The sequence below is a fragment of the Poecilia reticulata genome, linkage group LG17 (assembly GCF_000633615.1).
Source record: "Poecilia reticulata strain Guanapo linkage group LG17, Guppy_female_1.0+MT, whole genome shotgun sequence".
NCBI lineage: Eukaryota > Metazoa > Chordata > Actinopteri > Cyprinodontiformes > Poeciliidae > Poecilia > Poecilia reticulata.
This window is the reverse complement of record NC_024347.1, coordinates 15,449,005-15,469,356: the sequence shown is the minus strand read 5'-3', so window position 1 is coordinate 15,469,356 and position 20,352 is coordinate 15,449,005. Positions and strand designations below refer to the sequence as shown.

General features: G+C 38.4%; 1 protein-coding gene across 1 annotated transcript in view; it reads right to left on the bottom strand.

The window, feature by feature from the left end:
* LOC103479471 (neuropilin-1a-like) overlaps positions 1–20,352 on the bottom strand; it is a 63,423-nt gene that overhangs the window by 25,579 nt on the left and 17,492 nt on the right. The window contains exon 3 of the mRNA XM_008433901.2: positions 8,761–8,945. Coding sequence (XP_008432123.1) covers positions 8,761–8,945 — 185 coding nt within the window. The remainder of the gene's footprint in view (positions 1–8,760; positions 8,946–20,352) is intronic.

Here is a 20,352-nt window from a genome sequence, read left to right as displayed (position 1 = left end):
TATGTACGTATGTATATATACAATATTATTTCATATAGTATTTATATATGAAATAAATACATATATAAATACATATATGTATTTATGAAATAAATACATATATGTATTTTATATATGTAAAATAAATATATGAAATAAATACATAAATTAATAAGAATGCACATGAAAACTTTATTAATCTATGAATAAATCAATAAATGCTTTATTTGTTAAGATAAATATTAGAAATAAGGCATAAAAACATTCAAAACTGTTTTGTTACCTACTAAGAGAAACGATCAGTAAATATCAGCCACATGTACATTTTTAACCGCTTTCAGTGAATTTTGTTCATTTCTCTCCATGGAAAAGCCAAATATCAAAATACATCACATTTATTTAAAAAATAAATAGCATTAAAGATTCAGATTGTGCTGAACGGCTTTTTTCTATCTGCTTCTGTTTTAAAACCCAAGTTGTTGCTTGAAAGTGGTGGTTTTATTCCTCCTTCCTGTTGGCCAGGTCTGGATATTTAACAGTTTTCCCAACAGATCTGCGACTCGCCCAAAATGACTTTCAGTAAATCTGCAGACGGGCAGCTGTGCTTTATCGCCGCGTGTCCATTCACGCTTTTATTCAACTCTCTGAAGAAACGGAGAAGGTTGAGAGTCGTTTCATGGCTGTTTTTAGCCTGGCTGGCCACTAAAATAGCTCCTGTTTGTTCTGTGATGCACAAAGAGTCACGAAGACATTTAAAATTCATTAAAGCTGCAAATGTAAGTCACTAGATGATAGAAAAGACAAACAGAAACATGTAAAACATGTAAGACATGGAGGATAATCAAAGTAAGAAAGGTTCTGCTTTTGATTTCACCCTGAGAAGGAGGATCACTCATCTGCCCTCAAATGTCTGGAAAGTATCTTTAGCTCCATCTGTTAAAATATTCAAAAACTCTGAACTTTTAAAGGAATAAAGAAAAGAAACCCAAAAGGTGCAGAACAGAGACTCTTCGTTCTGTTACATGTTTAAAAACAGGTAAAAATAAATCAGCTCCTGCAGAGAAACTGATTTTTTATCGGCTAAATTCTCCACCAAACAGTTTGAGAAACTAAATTCATCTCATATGTAGAAAAACTCGTGAATCAGAAAGTCAACATGAAGAGTCAGATCAGGTCATATTGCAGAGATGCTGCAGGATTATATGATTCAATAGATCCTACACTAGGGGTGTTCAAAGTGCGGCCCGTGGGCCGTGTGTGGCCCGTGGACTGATTTTATGTGGCCATTCACAAATTATACAAAGTTGTCCCGTAGATGCAGAGACTTTTAATTTGTAATCAGGGTAAAAAATTTTTACCAACATTTCTTACGGAGGAAATTGTGAGGTACGACACAAATTATTCGTCTTTTTATCACCAAGTTTTAAGAAAAAAAAAAAACTATTTTATTGAAATTTTACTGAAAATTTCAATAAATGTAAAAAAAATTCAATAAATTTTCTCTGGAGTCTCTGGACTTTTACTTTTCAGCATTCACAGCAAAAAGCCCAGTGTTAATTTAACTCTGAAGAGTGTGGAGTATATTAACACTGAAAAAGTGTTAATATTAACTCTGTGGGAGTTAAATCAACACTGGGAATTATGTTGTTAACTCCCAGAGTTGATGTTAACACTTCTTTTTCAGTGTTTATATAGTCCACACTCTTCAGAGTTAAATTAACACTATCCTGTGTTTATACAAATTAGCTGTTTTGATCATAAACTCACATGAAAAAACATCATGCAAGCAGAGGCAGCTGCCATCTTTCTTTTTCTTTTTCTTTTTTCTAGAAGCCTGCATCGCCTCTCATCCGTCATCGGCGCCGGCGGCTCGCACCTCGACGTGAGCGATGTCACGAGACGGAGAGCGATGTTGGGGAAACGGCGTCGACACGAGGCGCGTTTGAGGGCGAAGCATCGCTCCGAGGCAGAGGCTGCGCGTGTGAAAGTTACCGTGTTGGAGGAGGAAGAGGAGCGTTTCTCATGTTGCCGGGTCCAGATGTGACACGAAGCGAGACGCGCACACACACACACACACACACACACACACACACACACACACACACACACACACACCGCTGAGGACCCCTTGCTGTTGACACAGGTGGCGTCATTAAGGGGTGACATGATAAATGATGAGGAGGGACTGGAGGTGAAGCATGTTTCGATTCGGAGAGAGAGAGAGTCTGAGAAACACGCAGCTGGGGCCGAGAAAGGAGGGAAAATCAGAGCAGATTTGCCAACCCAAATGTTTTAAAAGATCGATTTCACACAAAAAACAAAGAAATATTATAGAAGAATTTAAAGCCGCGGTATGTGGCTTTTAAAAACTCTCATGTAATTTTTCCAGCAACGTATAGCAGCTTGTTTTAAGTAAATTATTCATTAATATTGGTGAGAAAATACAAGGTTCACTTATTTACAATCAACTGGCACTGCACCGTTACCTAGCAACGCAAGCCAAGCCTAGGCCGTTACCTAGCAACCAAGTTCTAGTTCCGCTGGCAGACTAACATGGGAAACTGTCTTGTTATAACTGACATAATCTGCCAGTATAACTAGTACTTTTCAATCAGTATTAATTAATTATTGACTTAAAACAAGCTCATATATCTTGCTGAAAAGTTACTTTTGAGTTAGAATACTTGAATTGAGACAAAACTAAGATATTTCCACTAGAAACTAGACCAAAAATACTTGGTAAAATGTTGTTTCTACGATGTAGACCGCATTAAAACCGCATCGTGTAACTTTCATGAAATTTATGAGTAAATTTTCACAAGATATAGGAGTTTGTTTTAAGTCAATAATATTAACAAAAAAGTTCTAGCTCTACTGGCCGATTATTTAACTTTTAACTAGACTTTTTCCTCGTGTAATAACTGAAATAATCTGCCAGTGGAACTAGTAATTTTTCATCAATATTAAGGAATTAATTACTTAAAACAGGCTCTTATATGTTGCTGATAAACTACCTGTAAGTTGGTTTTGTCGTATTCTATAAGTGTACTGAGATTTCTGAATTAGAAACCAGACCAAACATACTTGGTAAGATTATGTGTTTTTACAGTGTAGACCGCATTAAAGCTGCAGTATGAACGTTTTACAGAACTTGCAACTTTTAAACAAAATAAAGAAGCTTATATTATATTAATAAATTATCAGATCATATATTGAGATCAAAATTTTCATCACCATCTCTTATTTTGATTATAAGAAAATATGTAATATTTTATATGAATCACATCAAATTGTATTTATTCCCACGGTTCTTACGGTTTTTTGCAGCTGCGTATTCCTGGAAAACGGTCTCAAAGCACCGATATTATTGTTTATCACTATTTACCACGCAACACATGTTGTTGTCGTGACAGGCCCAGACGACGCCATTCAATCAGCAACGGCTTTAAAATAATCTCTCCAAAAACACAGACATGTGTTTTTGGTCAAAAACCAACATCAAATGTAGAGCTGGGACCGATATAGTCCCAGTACGATGTCCCACTTGGCTATCATTTATAAATGAAATCTCAGCTGTGGTCAGAAGGAAGGGTGGAGCGATGCAGCCCAGCGCTGCTGCGAGGCGTTCATTACCGCCGCCGTCTTTAGGTCGTCTGGACGAGCGTAGCAGCGCTTCAGGGGTTTCCATGTCGTGATAACAGGAGGGAGGTGAGGGCTGGAGCCACAAACTAATGCACAGAAATGCAGAGAGGAAGATGGGGACAGATTGCAACACGATTCACTTCTGCTTCTGGGTCTTAGAAACCGGCGATAAATCAGGAAGAAACGGTTTTCTGCATCCACAACTATCGGAGCAACTTCCTCCTGCTGCGGTTTGCTATTTCTGATGGTGAAGCAACGCCACCCTCCCAGTATGAACTCTGAAAAACTAGCTCAGCACGACCACAAGGACTTCATTATGAAGGATTATTAGACAAACTGGAGTATTTTCATCCCCTCAATGCAAAACAGCAACAAATAAATGAATAAATACTGTAAGCTTCCTAAAATAGTGACCAACTCATTTATTGCCAAATGTGATTTGTTTTTTTTTGTCTAAAACATTTTTTGGTTAAAAAAAGACTTGAAGTAAATATTTATAGGCCTTTTAAAAAGTAAATTAAAAAAGTAAAAAGTAAACAAAATTTTACCAAGTATTTTTGGTCTAGTTTCTAGTGGAAATATCTTAGTTTTGTCTCAATTCAAGTATTCTAACTCAAAAGTAACTTTTCAGCAAGATATAGGGACTTGTTTTAAGTCAATAATTAATTAATAATGATTGAAAAGTACTAGTTAAACTGGCAGATTATGTCAGTTATAACAAGACATTTTCCCTCGTGTTAGTCTGCCAGTGGAACTAGAACTTGGTTGCTAGGTAACGGCCTAGGCTAGGCTTGCGTTGCTAGGTAACGGTGCAGTGCCAGAATTTGACAGTTTAAAGCCTTGAATCTGAATAAACTGATATATTTCACATTTATTTAGACTTTTTTTGATTAGATTTCAATCAGAATTTGGTTTTATTTGACTAACTAGCTTTAAAAAAGAACAACCTTTTGAATTCAATTGGATTGAAAATTTAGATTTTTTTTAACGGTTAACTTTACTAAAACTGTTGTTGCTTTGGTTGCATATAAGAACTACATAAAAATATTTATTTTTTTGTTTTAAACATCCAAAACCAAACAAATTTCAGTCAGAAACAAATCAAATTACCAAAATGAAACAGGAACTCGGCCAAAATATGGCTCCATATGTAGGTTAAACAGGCGTAAATGAACTGAATTCATGTTTTTTCAGTAATGTTTTGATGGGTCCAAGTGGCACCACTGGGTTTGCTGTTCAGAATAATATCCCAGATCAAAAGACAAATCAGACCGAGAGTCACAATGCCACAGAGAGAGAAAGCTGGCGGCTGAATTTAAAGCCTATTTGTAAGCAGAGCAGCGGCTCCATTTAGCAGCCGGTTACAGTTTGCTGCTCCGGCTGTAATGGATTTTAAATGTGGCGAGAAGAAAAGGCAGCAGCATGGCAGGGGGATTACCTGAGTGAGAACAAGTGCTGTTTTTAACTTGTTAGGAGGTGGAGGACCCATATTGAGGCCAGCCAACACACACACACACACACACACACACACACACACACACACACACACACACACACACACACACACACACACACACACACACACACACACACACACACACGCACACACACACACACACACACTTCTGTCCCAGTTTCAGAGCCGATTCTCTATGCCACAGCATCCGTCTCATCTGCAGGTCACCCCTGCTGCCTCCAAGGACAAACAGCCCATTAGCTAAATGAGCCCGAGGTCCCGCACACCTGTCTGTTCCTGGGACACAAAGGGACACAGGAAGGCCGACAAACAGAAACAAAAGCACCAGGCGGGGAAACAGAGCTGGATACTCGGCGTTCAGGAAATAAATCCTACAGCTGGACAGTAAATCAATGACAATCACGATAGACATAAATGACACATCTGATAGGAAATTCAATATTCAATGGAGAGAACATTCACTGAGCCGCACAGCATTCTGGGAGATGTAGGCAGAGGAAAGGCGTTAGCCGCTCAATCTCTTTAACAGTGGGCTAAGCTAAGTTGTTAGCATCAACTAACTCGCTCACTCTTTGGTTACCTAGCAACAGTGAGCAGTTTCGAGTTCCGCCCCAACTTTGGTTGCCTAGCAACAACCTGTTGAGTAACTGGCGCTGCAGCAGTTGCCTCATAACTGATTACAAACAAACAACAGTGTGGATGTCAAGCCACCAGTTTGGCAGGATTTCAATAAACTAATCGATATTTATCAATATCGGCTGATATGAAACGCTTATACTGCGATACGTTCAGTCCTAAACATGATAAGCGTAAGGTTTCTCAAAATTGGTTTGCTTGTTCTTCAAATACGTTTTGTCTCTCATACGAGTTATTTTCTCATCACTTTTATTGCTCCATAAGTTACGCTATGTTGCGGTTTTCAGTTGGTGGTTACCGTAGCGACCAGTATGCATCAGGGCCACACTGCAAAAAACACAAAATCCTAGCAAGTATTTTTTGTTCTAGTTTCTAGTGGAAATACATTTGAAATAAGAAAAAAAATAACTCACAAGTAACATTCCAGCAAAATATAGGAGCTCGTTTTAAGACAGTTAATATTTGTTTGGTGTCCGGAAAATGAGCCGTTTTAAAAACTTTCCACGTGTAACGTCACAACCCCAGTCAAGCAGAGCCTGTTGCCTAGCAAACCAAGCAGAGCTCCAGCACGTTTGGTCAGCTGGTTTTAGCGCTGCGCTGTACAATGGCTGCTGGAAGAGACAAGTGTTTCGTTTTTGATTTACCATCCAGAAACCACTTGCTGCATTCTTGTTCATTGTGAAGGAGGCTCTATTAAAGCTTTTCAAAGATGTACAGTTGTATATCTGTTTGCAGAAAGTTTCTCGTGTGAGTGTAAAGGTTGAGTTGGGTTTGTGGCCAGCAGCAGCTTATTTGGGTTTAAAGTGACAGATGCCCTAAAACAGCTCAAAAAATTTAATGACGTGTTCAGGGAAGAATGTCTCTAATTCAGGGACCAAAGATCTAAATTTGTCTCCAAACAGTCGTTGATCGAAGCTAATGCTAACAGGCCCTGCGTATGAACGCCTCCTTACCCAATCTGCATTTGCAGAACTGTAACCCAGACTTTCTAATGTCATCCTGACCTCCATCAGTCCAAACTGCGCTGTGCAGAAATTTGTTTTCAGTTCACAGGACAGTAGAGCATAATGAGCCGCGACTCCCAAAATACCCTCACAGGAGCAGAGGAGGACCTGCCTATCTGTTTATCACAGCAATCTGTAACCTGCGTTCGCAGGGGATTGTTATTTGTGGGAGACACATGAACGCTTGTTGCTCTCTGGGGAGCTAACATTAGAAAAATGAGGAGGACTCTCATGCAGGTTTTCATCTGATTTATGTCCAGCCTCCCCCTCGGAGTGAAAAAATGAAGTGGCCACAGGAGATTCTCTGTTAGCGGAGGCCCAAATAAAGCCAGGCGGGAAGAGGAAATACAAATGTAGGACAGAGGATCGGGGTTCCTCCCAGCGCTGGAAGTGTTTATGTAGGTCTATCCTGATGCGTCCCGCTGCACCGGGACGTCGGCTGTTTAGCTGGTGGTACAGAGGTCAGTGTACCAGAGGCCCCAAGGACGTCAAACACAAGGACATTTATAGACCACGCTTTCTCACATGGGTAAAAACAGAACCAGAAGTTCCCCGTTTCAAATGGAAACTGGTATCGGCTTCGCTGCTTTAGAGATCATTATCTTAAAAAAAATGTCCCTTTGTTCGTTAAAGTAGAGTTAATAATCAGTTTAAACCAACAGTTTTCTGTCCAGCAGATGGAAACACACTAATTCATTCATTCATTTCAAAATTCTCCTGATAATTGGATGGAAACTGAGGAGTAAAGGTGAACCATTCACACCAAACAACACTGTAGTCATGTTTAAGACAAGTTAAAACCCTTCTAGACCGGAACGTGTCGCCGGCAACACGGACAAATTTGCAGTACCGTAATTCCGCCACACGTGGCGCTATCTGAAAAATTCCAACGGTTTCTGAAAGGAGAGACGTTGCACTTTCCAGCCAATATCGGGTTAATACGGTAATTTCACAGCTGCAGCTGCAGAGAGTGTAATTAATCCGGGGGTCACTCGTTGAATAGACGGTAAATTGCGAAAATAACTTGCTGTATATTGAAAGTTTCAGTTGTTATGGATACATGGGTAAATATATCATCTCACAGGACATTTAAAGAACTACTTACAATTAAAATAAGGAAGAAATATATAGGCAGAAATTTGAAATTTATGCGTAAAAGGGATAAAACATGGCGGTCTTCAAAACCACTGGGACTGGTGGATTAAACCTTCGACTTCCTGTCAGATTGACAGCTGGGCCAAACGAGACGTTTCAGCAGTTCACTGATCACGAACACGGATCCAAACATTGGAAAAAGCAGCCACTTCCCAAAGTCCAGACCTATAAATTAAATGTCATTATTATGCTGAAACACTGGATCTGTACCAGGAAACCATCAAGATTTAAGCCAGAAGCTTGGAAATGACAAACAAAACGTCTGTGATTGAGGTACGACTTGCCAAGTGACACTTAACCCAATATTTGAGTCTGTTTGTATAGGTTCATGATAAACAACAGTGAATAAATTACATGGAGAGGGAAGGGGTCTCGTTTCAGTTGGGGGATTTAATCTAGATGTGAACAAAAGCAATATTTTGAGCTGCTTTTATCCGTCATGAGAATGTTTTCATTACAATCACGGCCTGGATGGAACGCTATAATCTGAGCTGTCACTGACATAAAGCTGTGAATAGTAAATAATGCAGTCTGAATGAAGGCTTGGGCGAACAATAAAGCAAAGGGAACCAGACGAAGCTACTACCGATGCCAGGAAGAATACATCTGAGACATAATATTGAAAACTTAGAGCATCTTACTGAAAGATATTCACAGAAATCACTAAAATCAAAACTTTGAGACACAAATAGGGGTATTTCTGTTCCCTCTGGCCTTTTCTCTGCTGTATTTATCTAAATATAACAAGAAACAGGAAATGTTTTGTGTTAATCACCTTCTGCTGCCGTTAGGAGAGATCGCTACCGTTTTAAGGTTATTTATCTACATCACAGGAAGCCAAAGGTGGCATGATAAAAACTAAGCTACCTGTCTTGAAGACCTCGTATCGAACTGAGAATCCCGCTCCGTGGGTTTCATAGTCGGAGACGAACTTGATGAGGAGCTGGTCGCCGCTGGAGATGATCGGCGACGGCGCGATTTTCCCGCAAAACTTCCCCACCATGGACGAAGACTCGTCCGCGCCGCCGTTGTAGACTTCCAGATAGTCATACCTTTAGGTTGGGGGGGGGGGAAAAAAAGATATTTCAATTAAAATACAGACATGATGCGAAACATTTCACACCTCCAGAAGAACACAGACATCGATCAACACTGATCAGGTTTTTAAAATACGTCGGAGACGCATTTAAACATGAAGACTTGGACGAAATGGCTGAAAAATATATAATAACAATAACAATAAAAGGATTTCATATCAGTCGGTATCGACAGTTACTCATTGTTTTTTGTTTTAAATAACTGAAATAATTCTTGTTTTATCCACAGTTTTTCACTTCAGGCTGTTGTTTTCTTTGGTGGAAAAACAGAAAAAAACTGCTGCTCCGGAACTTTCCCAACAAGTCGTTGCTAGGCAACCAGCAGTTACTCGGCTGGCTGTTGCTAGGCAACCAGAGCCCGAGCGAGCGAGCGAGCGAGTGAGTTAAGGCCACCAGCTTAGCTTAAAAGCTGATAGAGGTTGAGCGGCTAGTGTCTGTAACGACACATACTGGTATTTATTTATGGTAAAAAAAAAAAAGAAAACCGTTTCTTCACTTGTAAAATAAAAACTTAAAACTATCATTAAGCAAAGTAGTTTCTTTTATATATCCACCCCGTTCACAGATAAAAGAAAAACAATTGGATGTGTGTGTGTGTGTGTGTGTGTGTGTCTGCTCCACACACACCGATAAGAAAATACCAGCTCTTTGCTCAAGTGAGAAACTGAAAAGCATATTAGAAAGATAACAGTATAAACTGAGATGGAGGAGAGAACATGAAACTCGTCTTTCTCAGAGCGAGGAAGGAAGAGCAAGGCAGCGATATCAGCAACGTGAAGAAAATTATCCCCACCGTGAAGTTTTATCCGTCTTTGCCGACTGTGAGTGGACCGACCACCACCTTCACCAACGACGCCGTTTCTTTTTCAGCATGTATCTCACGTTTAAAGGAAATTCTCCGCAATACCTGAACATAAGCTAATATTATAGCCTTGTTTGCTGCCGTTTATTCACATTTTTTAGCGAAAATGTGGTTTTACAAGATTTAATCACCTAAAATATGATTTTAAAACCTCAAAGAAATGTCAGAATATATATCCCAAAAGTAAATACTAGAAAAATGTAGGGACTGTATGTTTGGTAGCCATGGGCTAAAGAGGAAAACTTTCACTAAAGGCTAACCACTATCATGCTAAAAGCTAGCACCACTCAAGCTAACAGCTATCTCTTATTAATCAGTGTAACCAGGTAACCACTACTCAAAGTCAAGGTAACTGCCAATTAATCAAACTAAGAGCAGTGAGAGTGAAGCTAACAGCTAATCAGAGCTAAAGAAAAAAACTGCTATTGAAGCTAACAGCTGATCGCAATTAAAATGACAGCTAATCACAATAAAGCTAAAAACTAATTTGACAATTAATGTCACACTCAGCTTTTCAGCATAAAGTTGGCAGTTACTCAGTTTCAAGCTAAGTCCATCTTACTTAAGCTAAATGCTAAACAAGGCTAGATAGCAATTAACTAACAATTAATCATAATCAGTCCAGCTTTTAATCAAGCAAATCTCTAGGTAGAAAATACTAGCAGTTACCTAGTCAAGCTAACATCTAATCAGTATCAAGGTAACAGTTTATCATCGCTAAGCCAGCCACTGCTTGGAGTGACAATAGCATCCAATCAAGACAACAGTTATTGGTTTGTAGCTAAAGAACAACAAACATCAGAAGTAGTGTTGATCCCTCTGGCACCTGTAACAGAGACCAGATGCATTTTGCTAAAACAGAGGGAAGCTAAACGCTAATTCTAGCCAAGCTAATCAGAACTGAGCTAAAAGTCCATCCAGGTCAAGCAAAGAGCTTACCATACTTAGCTAATTAGAGTCATGCTAACAGCCATAATTAAAGTAATTGTAAATGACAGTCAAGCTAACAGGTAGACATAATAAAATTCATAGCTAATAATCCCAAAGCTAATGGCTAATTAGTGTCAGGCTGAAAAGAAAAACACATTAGCAGCAACGTGATGTCCAGCGGCGTCTGTGACCCAGACTGGCTGCATTACGCTAAAGTGGCTAAAGCAGTTATTATTGCTGGAATAACTGGATTCCAGATGATCAGATAATGTTATCAAAGTGCTAATAAAAACAACTAAGATGGAGAAAAAAAATCAAGATTACCACTGATCAGCATTAAGCTATAAATCCATAACGTAACAACAGACCAGAAAATATCCAGCGAACACTCTGACTTTTTACCAGAGTACCGAATAAATTATTAATTTCCATCGGCTTAAATCATAATCTCTGTCTAAAGACAAATTTAATTCCTTCAAGATTGTAGGAAAGGCTGATCCCAAAGCTGCACATGTAGTGACTTTTTAAAGAAAAATATTTAAAGAGATTAAAACTGTCAACATCTGTCAACATCAATTATACAAACATATCAACAGATATAAAAACAAGGTTTGCTGGTTGTTGATCTCCGTGTTACAGCAGAGCTACAAACTGTAAATAATAATAAAGGAGAAATTCTTCACTGATTTATTTAAATAAAGCAGAAATGAAAGCCGAAACGTGTAACAGCAGAAGCTGCTTCACACTTTGCTGAGAATCCACGGCAGCTCTGGGATCAGCCTTTTAAGACCGAGTTTGACCTTTAACCTCTTCGACAAGTAGCAGGGTAGAATATCAAAATATTTCCTCAGCTCTCGGGTCTCAGGCTCTCGGGTAAAAAATCTGGAGAATTGAAGGAATGTGTGACTAATGAGACCGATTTATGAGGAAACACCAAATCTGGAACCAATTTATTATTTTTATGTTGCACCAAAAACTTGAGCTCAGAAAAAAATATTCTTAATTTTATACCAAAATGGTGTGAAAAGAGCAAGTATTTTCTTTCCAATTCCACTAGAAAGAAATTAGTGTGTGTACACTGGGATCACAGTTTAGTTTTTATTTGTTTTGTTTTTATTTATCTATTTTTCTTCAGTTGGAAGCATCAACTCACCATCTAGATTTTTAATGCTCTAAAACCAAATAATTCTGTCAGCTTTCCGTTTCCAGCATTGTGCATTCTGAGGTGAGTGAAACGGCTACATCGGTGTTTTTCAAGGTACAGGAGAGGAGTTTTAATCTTAAATTTTTCATTATAACCTTTGTTTCCTGTTGTTAAATATTATTTTATGTAATTTCTGGGCTCCTCAGGCAGGAAACTGGAAACTTTCTGAAGAGAAAAAGACCAAAGGAACCAAACACTGCTTGGTTATTACAAAATATTTAACATAGTCTTGTAATCAAAAGGGGGGATTGTGCAGAAAAATATCAGCACAATGTTTTTCAGTAATCTGGCAATAAACCAGTAATCTGGTTTATTGCCAGTTTGATTTACACGGTTTATTACCAGATAGTAATCTGGTTTATTACCAGTAATCTGGTTTATTACCAGATTTATTAATCTGGTAATAAACCAGATAGTAATATAGTTTATTACCAGATTACTATCTGGATTATTACCAGTAATCTGGTTTATTACCAGATTACTGGTAATCTGGTTTATTACCCGATTACTATCTGGTTTATTACCAGATTTATTAATCCAGATAATAATCCAGATGGTAATAATCTGGTTTATTACCAGATTAATAAATCTGGTAATAAACCAGATTAATAAATTAATTTTAACAGATTACCAGTAATCTGGTTTATTACCCGATTACTATCTGGTTTATTACCAGATTACTATCTGGTAATAAACAGATCTGGTAATCTGGTACTATCTGGTAATATTACCAGATTAATAATTCAGGAAATTTACCAGATTACCAGTAATCTGGTTTATTACCCGATTACTATCTGGTTTATTACCAGATTACTATCTGGTAATAAACAGATCTGGTAATCTGGTACTATCTGGTAATATTACCAGATTAATAAATCTGGTAATAAACCAGATTACCAGTAATCTGGTTTATTACCAGATAGTAATCTGGTTTATTACCAGATAGTACCAGATTACCAGATCTGTTTATTACCAGATAGTAATCTGGTTTATTACCAGATTACTATCTGGTAATAAAACTGATAACATGTGCTCTGATAATAAACTTTTCTGCCACAGAACTCTTGGTCATCGAAAATCAGATGAAAACGCAGCATTTATGCTGAATTAATGCAATAATTATTAACTAGCAAATACAAGACTTCACAATTAATTGTGTTTTATTATTCATTTATTTTGGATATGTAAAATGTCTTTCAGGTTCAGCGTTAAATGTTCATTAGAATTTAAACTTTATTCTTCTGCCATTGTTACCAGTAACCTGCTTTAAAATGGCCTCAAAACAATGTTATTGTTTTTCGCAGAAACTTCTGGGACAATTTATCGTCCAGTAAAATCTGTTATTGTGACGGACCTGCGGTAGCGGCCAACAATGCAAGAGCACATCCTGAACGATCAATAAGCCTGGAAGACATTTTAATAAAGTAAATAAAATGACGTCTCGGTTGAGACCAAACTGAAGACTTTTGTCGTATTGAGAAAGTTGGTTTGTTTAAATTTATCAGGCGATTAACTGATTGATAGTTATTTATTTATGAGTAAAGTTGAGTCTGGACCTGTAAACCAGAGCCTGTTAGGCATGAACATGTAAAAACGGGTAAACGTGCGCCGCAGGAGAACGGAATCGGCTCATTTTCTGCCTCTGCGTTCGGTTCCTGTCGTGTCTGCTTTAACCCCCCCGGTGAGAAATGGATTTACACGCTCAGCTGTGAAGCGTTGGCGTCGACGGCCATGTTTAGGTGATTTCATTCATAGCTTCCAGACTTCTCATCCCTCTCCTTCTCGTAAAGAACGGCCGGTAAGGAGGGAGAGGCGCGATCAGCCGCACGCAGATGGCTGCACTCACTCGGTCAGGCGGCGTTTACACAGGCAGGCCGTTTAATGAAGTGGCTCTGTCTCTTCACTCTCTAGTTACGGAGAGGCTTTCAGTCCGCAGCCCCTCACATCTCCCCCACAGAGGCTGTTCATGCCCTGCAAAGGCAGCTGTCCGTAGGTAATGCCTTGCTCAAGGGGGGGAACAGCCATCCTTCCATCTGGAGGCCCGGGGCAGATGCTTAAATTAACATTTCATGCTATTTACTAGCCTCTCTTCCTCAAAATGAGCAACAGACGCAATTTGGACGTCATTAAGTTGTCATGAATGCCGCTAACACTAGAAAATATTCACAATTCAATAATCAAGTAGAAATTTTGTTTAAACTCCAGGCAGTATAATCAATTTTAGCTTTGATAAAGAAGTTTACCCTAAAACAACTTAATGTAACCGGTAGCTAATTGGTTAAGCTAACTGCTAAGCATATTCAAGTTAGCTGCTGAGTCAAGCTACCAACTGATCACATTCAATTCAAACTCAAAAATACTTTATTGATCCCAATGGGAAATCAAAGCTAGCCAGAAAGACAAACTAATCTGAGGAAAACTAACTAGCTTAGATTCAAGATTCAAGCTAAAAGCTAGACACTAGAGACAAGCTAACGGCTAATTACACTCAAGCTAAGATCTACTCAGACTCAAGCAAACAGTTAAAACACACAAGCTAACTCCTAATTACTGGCAAGCTAATAGCTAATTAAACAGTCAAGCTAACAGCAAATAACAGAGAAGCTAACAGCTATTCACACTCAAGCTAACCAACAATTAGAGACAAGCTAACAACATATTAGGCTCAAGAACACTCAAGCTAACTCCTAATTACAGACAAGCTAACAGCTAATTGCTCTCAAGCAAACATCTAAACAGTCAAGCTAATCTGTAGTTAGAGACAAACTGATCACTCAAGTTTATTTGTATAGCACATTTCTGCAACTAGGCAGTTCAAAGTGCCTAACCACTAATTAGAGCTAAAAGCTAATTAGACTCAAGCTAAAATCCACTCCAACTCAAGCTAACAGCTGAACTGTTAAGTTAATCGCTAATTAGACACAAACTAACAGCTAATATATACTCGTACTCAAGCTAACCCCTCATTAAATACAAGCTAACAGCTAATTGCATTTAAGATAACAGTTAAACAGTCAAGTTAACCTTTAGTTAGATTAAAGCTACTAGCTAATCTGAGTCAAGCTAACAACTAAATGAGATAACCGTTAATCATTTTCCACCAGTCAATTACTTTTACTCAAACTGAAGCTAACAACGCGTCAACTCCTGGATAACTCAGTAACTGGACGTCATTCTGAGAAAAACAGAAGTTTTAGAGAGTTTTAATGAAAACAATCAGACTAATTTGATTTGAAACGTAAAAATATTCACACATCGGTTTTAGTTTTTACAGCTAAATCTATTCTGAATTTGTGAATTGGTCAGATTTCTTCCTCCCCTTTACCGGATTACTGCCTCGGTTTCTGTCCCATCAGAAGATTTTGCTTTCTATTCGTGTGGCTTCTTAATTTCCTCCAGCAAGTTAATAAACTTTATCGTTCTGTTTGCTTTTGGTTTTCTCACCGTTAACAATCCACCACAAAACTCTAAAAACATCAATTATAATTTTCTTAAACTATGAGAAGCAGAGAAACTGATGAGTTATGCTGCAAGAAAGTAGAAAATTACCAAAAAATAAAAACAGAGGGATTGCAGGTTAGTCGGGGTAAAAGCGAATTATCCCTGGGAGGAAACTGTCACTAAACACAGCGCTGATTCTTACTGCTAAATTTAACGCATCCCACTCTAAATGGAAGCAGGGAGTTTCTTTTCTTCCCACTTCAGAGCGGCGGGCTGTAAGCGAACACCCTGATCTGCTCGTATATTACAGCTCATTAACATGCCACGCCGGGCTGCGATGCCGTCCCCTGCGGCCGGCTTCTTACGGCACATCTGGAAGGCATCGCAGAGGAATTTACGGCCGGGTTCGGAGACGTTTGCCTCCCGCAGAGCGAAGCCGGAGCGGGAAGTGATTCACGGTGTCTGCAGGACGGCGGTGCGACACCGGCCCAGTTTCTTAAAAACGCAGCCGGCTCTCATCCTTCCTCTTCTTACCAAAAGCTTCAGCAGGGCTGAGATTCTGGTGGGAAGAACTGGAGCAAACAGAGACAGTGGTTCTGATCATACCTGGCCAGAGCCGGCCAAAGCCTTTTTGGTGCCCAAGGCAGATTTTAATTTGGGACCCCCAGCTGCAGCTATGTACGGAAGGAGATTAGGGCCAGTGTGAAAAAAAGAAAACTTTTGTTTTTATTCTTCCCCACAGAAAAGTGAAATTTTTCCATCGCAATTTTATTTTTTCTCTTCTATAAAATTTTGACCTATTAATGTCCGTACAATTTTTACTTTTTTCACACAATGAAAATTTTTCACCTCCAAATTTTTGTCATTTTTCCACCAAATTTTGCTTCTCCCACAAAGTAAATTTTATTTCCAAAATGTTTTGTCATTTTTACACCAAATTTTAACTTTGTTTCCACAGATTTCCAGTTTTTCACTTTGGACAAGTTGGAATACGGGCTTTGCGTTTCAAGATGGCCGCTCCTCAGTAGTGAGGTGTGGTGGAAACATGTTTATGTCACGAGATAAATGTGTCAAATTTAGTTTTTAATCAAAGTTAAATTTAACGCCTTTAGCTTTAAACTGAAAACTTAAAAGTGGTGTTTGCTTATGGAAAGGAAAGTTTAAAATTATGTTCATAAAAACTTTTGCAAACAATATTTACGGGCGTCGCGAGTTCTTTAGAGAAGTTTAGAGACGTTGTAGCGATAAACAATGGTATCATATTATATATATTATCATAAAGCAAGAACACATTCTGGAAGATCAATAAACGTTTAATTTAAATTTAACAACATTTTAAATATCCAAAACAGAAACACCAAATATAATGAACTTCAACGTCTGTAAATGAAATTATTCTTTAAAAAATCGCGAGTCTGGAAACCTCCGTCATCCAGTTTCTGTAGGAAAGAGAAACCAACACAAACGACTGAGCTTGTTTTAATTTATCCGTTATCCGTGAAAGCATGTGGGAGTCAGACGGCAGACGGACCTTTTGCCTCGGCCGTTTCTTCCCTTCTCAATATTTACCCAGAAACGCTGAGCGATCTGAAACAGCTGAGAAATGTGGCAGCTCATAAAACCCGCCAACGAGAAAGTCTGAGGTCCGTTTGATGCGAGCATTCCTTCGCCGCGGTTTTTTGGTCACATCCTGGCGACTTAAATTAGCGCTCAGAACTTCAAGAGGCCTCGGTCTAAACAAAGCCCTTTGCACCAACACTCACAGACAAGCAGATTTCATGTTTTCATCTCCGACCTGAACCCACTTCAGCCCACTTTCATCTCAGAGCAAGCGAAGCCGCCGCAAGGAGCAGCTTTTACCCAGAAGGCCGCGGCGTTAAAACACAGCGGAGGAGTTTGTGTCAGATAGACGCAGAGCGGCCGTCTCCGGCGCGCTGCAGATGGCGCGTTTGTGTGTGCTGGTCGTATTTAGAGCTGGAAATACCCGGCGAAGCCTCCTGCTTCTGCACTCCTTTCACTTCCCCTGTTTTCGACCTAAAATAGCGTCTCGCTAAATGACTCACGCGGCTGAGTAATTCATATTCTCTCGCAGATAAACGTTGCATTTGTTGTTTCTCTGCTCCGGCGATGAAGAACTTTTACGCAGATTCTGTGGAAACTGACAAAAACGTATCCGAAACATTTCTGCTGTGAAAACTCACCGATTTTGGTGAATTTGGAAAATTTGGTGGAAATTTCAGGAGTTTGCCCAAAACATTCAAAGATTAATCGGTAACACTTTATTTGAAGGGGGGTGAATAAGACTGTCATTACTAGGGCTGTGTAATAATATCGATTTTGCGATATATATTGATATATGATAGAAAAAAATCGATATTCATTCACAAGTATCGTAACACCCAGCTGTCACCTTGTTCACTCACTGCTTGCTTCGCCAGGAGAGTAATCAGGTCATCAGGCTCAGAGTGATTCCTTCAGACGTTAAGTGTTAAAAAGTTATCAAACTATTCAGAGCAGGTACTTGGTGACTTTATTTACTTTACAAATGCATGTAAGCTACAGTTTGTACTGTTTAAATTAAAAGAAACRTGTTTTCTCACCACTTCTTTGATTAATTTTGTCCAGCTGTCGACTGTAAGTCTGTGTCCAACCAGAGCCAGGTATTGTGTAGTTGGTGCTTTTAATCAGTTTTCAGTTAAATTAATTAAATAAAACTCTATAACTGTCACAAAATGTCACCAAAATCACTCTGTCCCTCGAGAATCTTTCAGAAAATCGCAAAAGTGTACTGAATTGTATCGTTTGCTGAATATCGCAATATATATCGTATCATGAGCAGAATATTGTGTATCGTATTGTGAGATTATTGTATCGCTACAGCCCTAGTCATTACACTGTAATAAACATGTCATAACTCCTGTAATTAACATGAATAAGCCTTCATGAATATTTATGACTGTTGTCATAAAGCGTCATTCGGTAAATTATGACACTTTTAATACAAAGCTGACATTATTGAAAATGTCTTTGACAACTTGACATTAACCAAGAAATCATTACTGTTTAAATTTATCATAAAAGTATTACTGATTGCACTTTAAAAATTAGGTAACTTTATGTTATTAAAGGTAAAGTTTAAACAGTAGTGATTTCTTGGTTAATACAAAGTTGAATGATGTCAACTTTGTATTAAAAGTATCATAATTTACTGAATGACTCTTTATGACAACTGTCATTAATATTCATGAAGGCTTATTCATGTTAATAACAGGTGTTATGACATGTTTATTACAGTGTAATTACAGTCTTATTCACCCCCTTCAACTAAAGTGTTACCAATCTTTACGTAAAAGGGATAAAAAACACATTTAATGTAGTTTAGAAGAACAACAGTGTGTATTTTTGTCTATAGAGAAAATACCTCTGTATATTTTAATTTCAAAGTAACTTATTAGCAAGCTACAGGAGCTTATTTTAGGAAAGCCATAAACTAATATTGATGAAAAGTTGCAGTTTCAATGGCAGATTAAGAAAAATGTCTTTTAAGTAAAATAATCTACTTTTCTTCATTAATATTAAGAACCTGAAAAAAGCTCCTATATTTAGCTAAACTCGACAAAAATGCTTGGTAATCTTTTTGTTTTTGCAGTGAAGCATGTCAGTTGGTAAGTTTAAATAAATAACAACTGGACTCCCGAGGTGACCAGCGCTGAAACAAAAACGCTCATTATTTTAATAGTTAATGCACATGAATATGTAATATTATAAATGGAAACTGCTTTTGGACGACCTCAGATGCTACAAACTTAATTATTTTTGCTTTTGGGGGTTGAACCAATCAACTCTAAGGAAAAAGAAAGGCGCTGCAGGATTGGCTGCTTTGCTAACGTTAGCCAGTTGCGTCTCACGCTGAACTTTCTTTCGGGGGACACCGATAAATTGGGCCCGATTTCCTTAAGTTTCGGCGATTGGATGAAACTGATCAAATCTACTTCAGCTCAGGTCTAAAAACCAGATCATGTCCTGGTTTGCAAACCGGCCCAAACCGACTAACTGCTGCTAAACACACAAATGAATATCGAAACTGAAAAAGATTATTTTAGATGCTCACCAACCACGACTGTCCAATGTGTTAAATGATTTGTGTGAATGTGATTTTTATAGTTTTTGTTTTAAGAATAATCCTGACAGCAGCACTCTGGGGTGGTTTCTCTTATTTTGTGGTTATAAAACAACTTTACCACAAATAAAATTCAAAAACCAAGAATGCTTGGTATTAAAATACACCATCTGATTTTTGATTTATGCCAAATTTCCTTTCTCTTGCTTAAAGCAAAATTCTGGGGTAAACTTCTATGAAACTAAGGAATAAAGAACAGAGAAAATACCTTTAAACTGAAAAAATAGCTTCAGGAATCTACTTTTTCTGTCAGATATGCAAGAACAGAAGTACAGAGAGCCACAAAGTGCTGCTTAAAGCACAACCATGCAGCTCAGAGGATGTGGAAAAGCAAAAATAAAAACCGCAATTCATGCCAGTTTTCACCAAAATATTAGCTCATTCTTCCTTTTTAAATTATACTAGTTATACTAAAAAACCGTCAATAAAATGATCATATTCACAGTGAAATGTAATTTCCTAATAGCTCACGCCTTATAAAAACGCCACATGATGCTCTGGAGTAAAAGCTGCAGGAACAGAACATTTTCCTTCAAAGCAGGCCGCAGGAATCGCACAGAGCCAGCTGCAAACCAACCAACCAACCAACCAACCAACCAACCAACCAACAATTTATCATCCATCCAACCAACCAACCAACCAACCAACCAACCAACCAACCATTTATCATCCATCCATCCATCCATCCATCCATCCATCCATCCATCCATCCATCCAACCAACCAACCAACCAACCAACCAACCA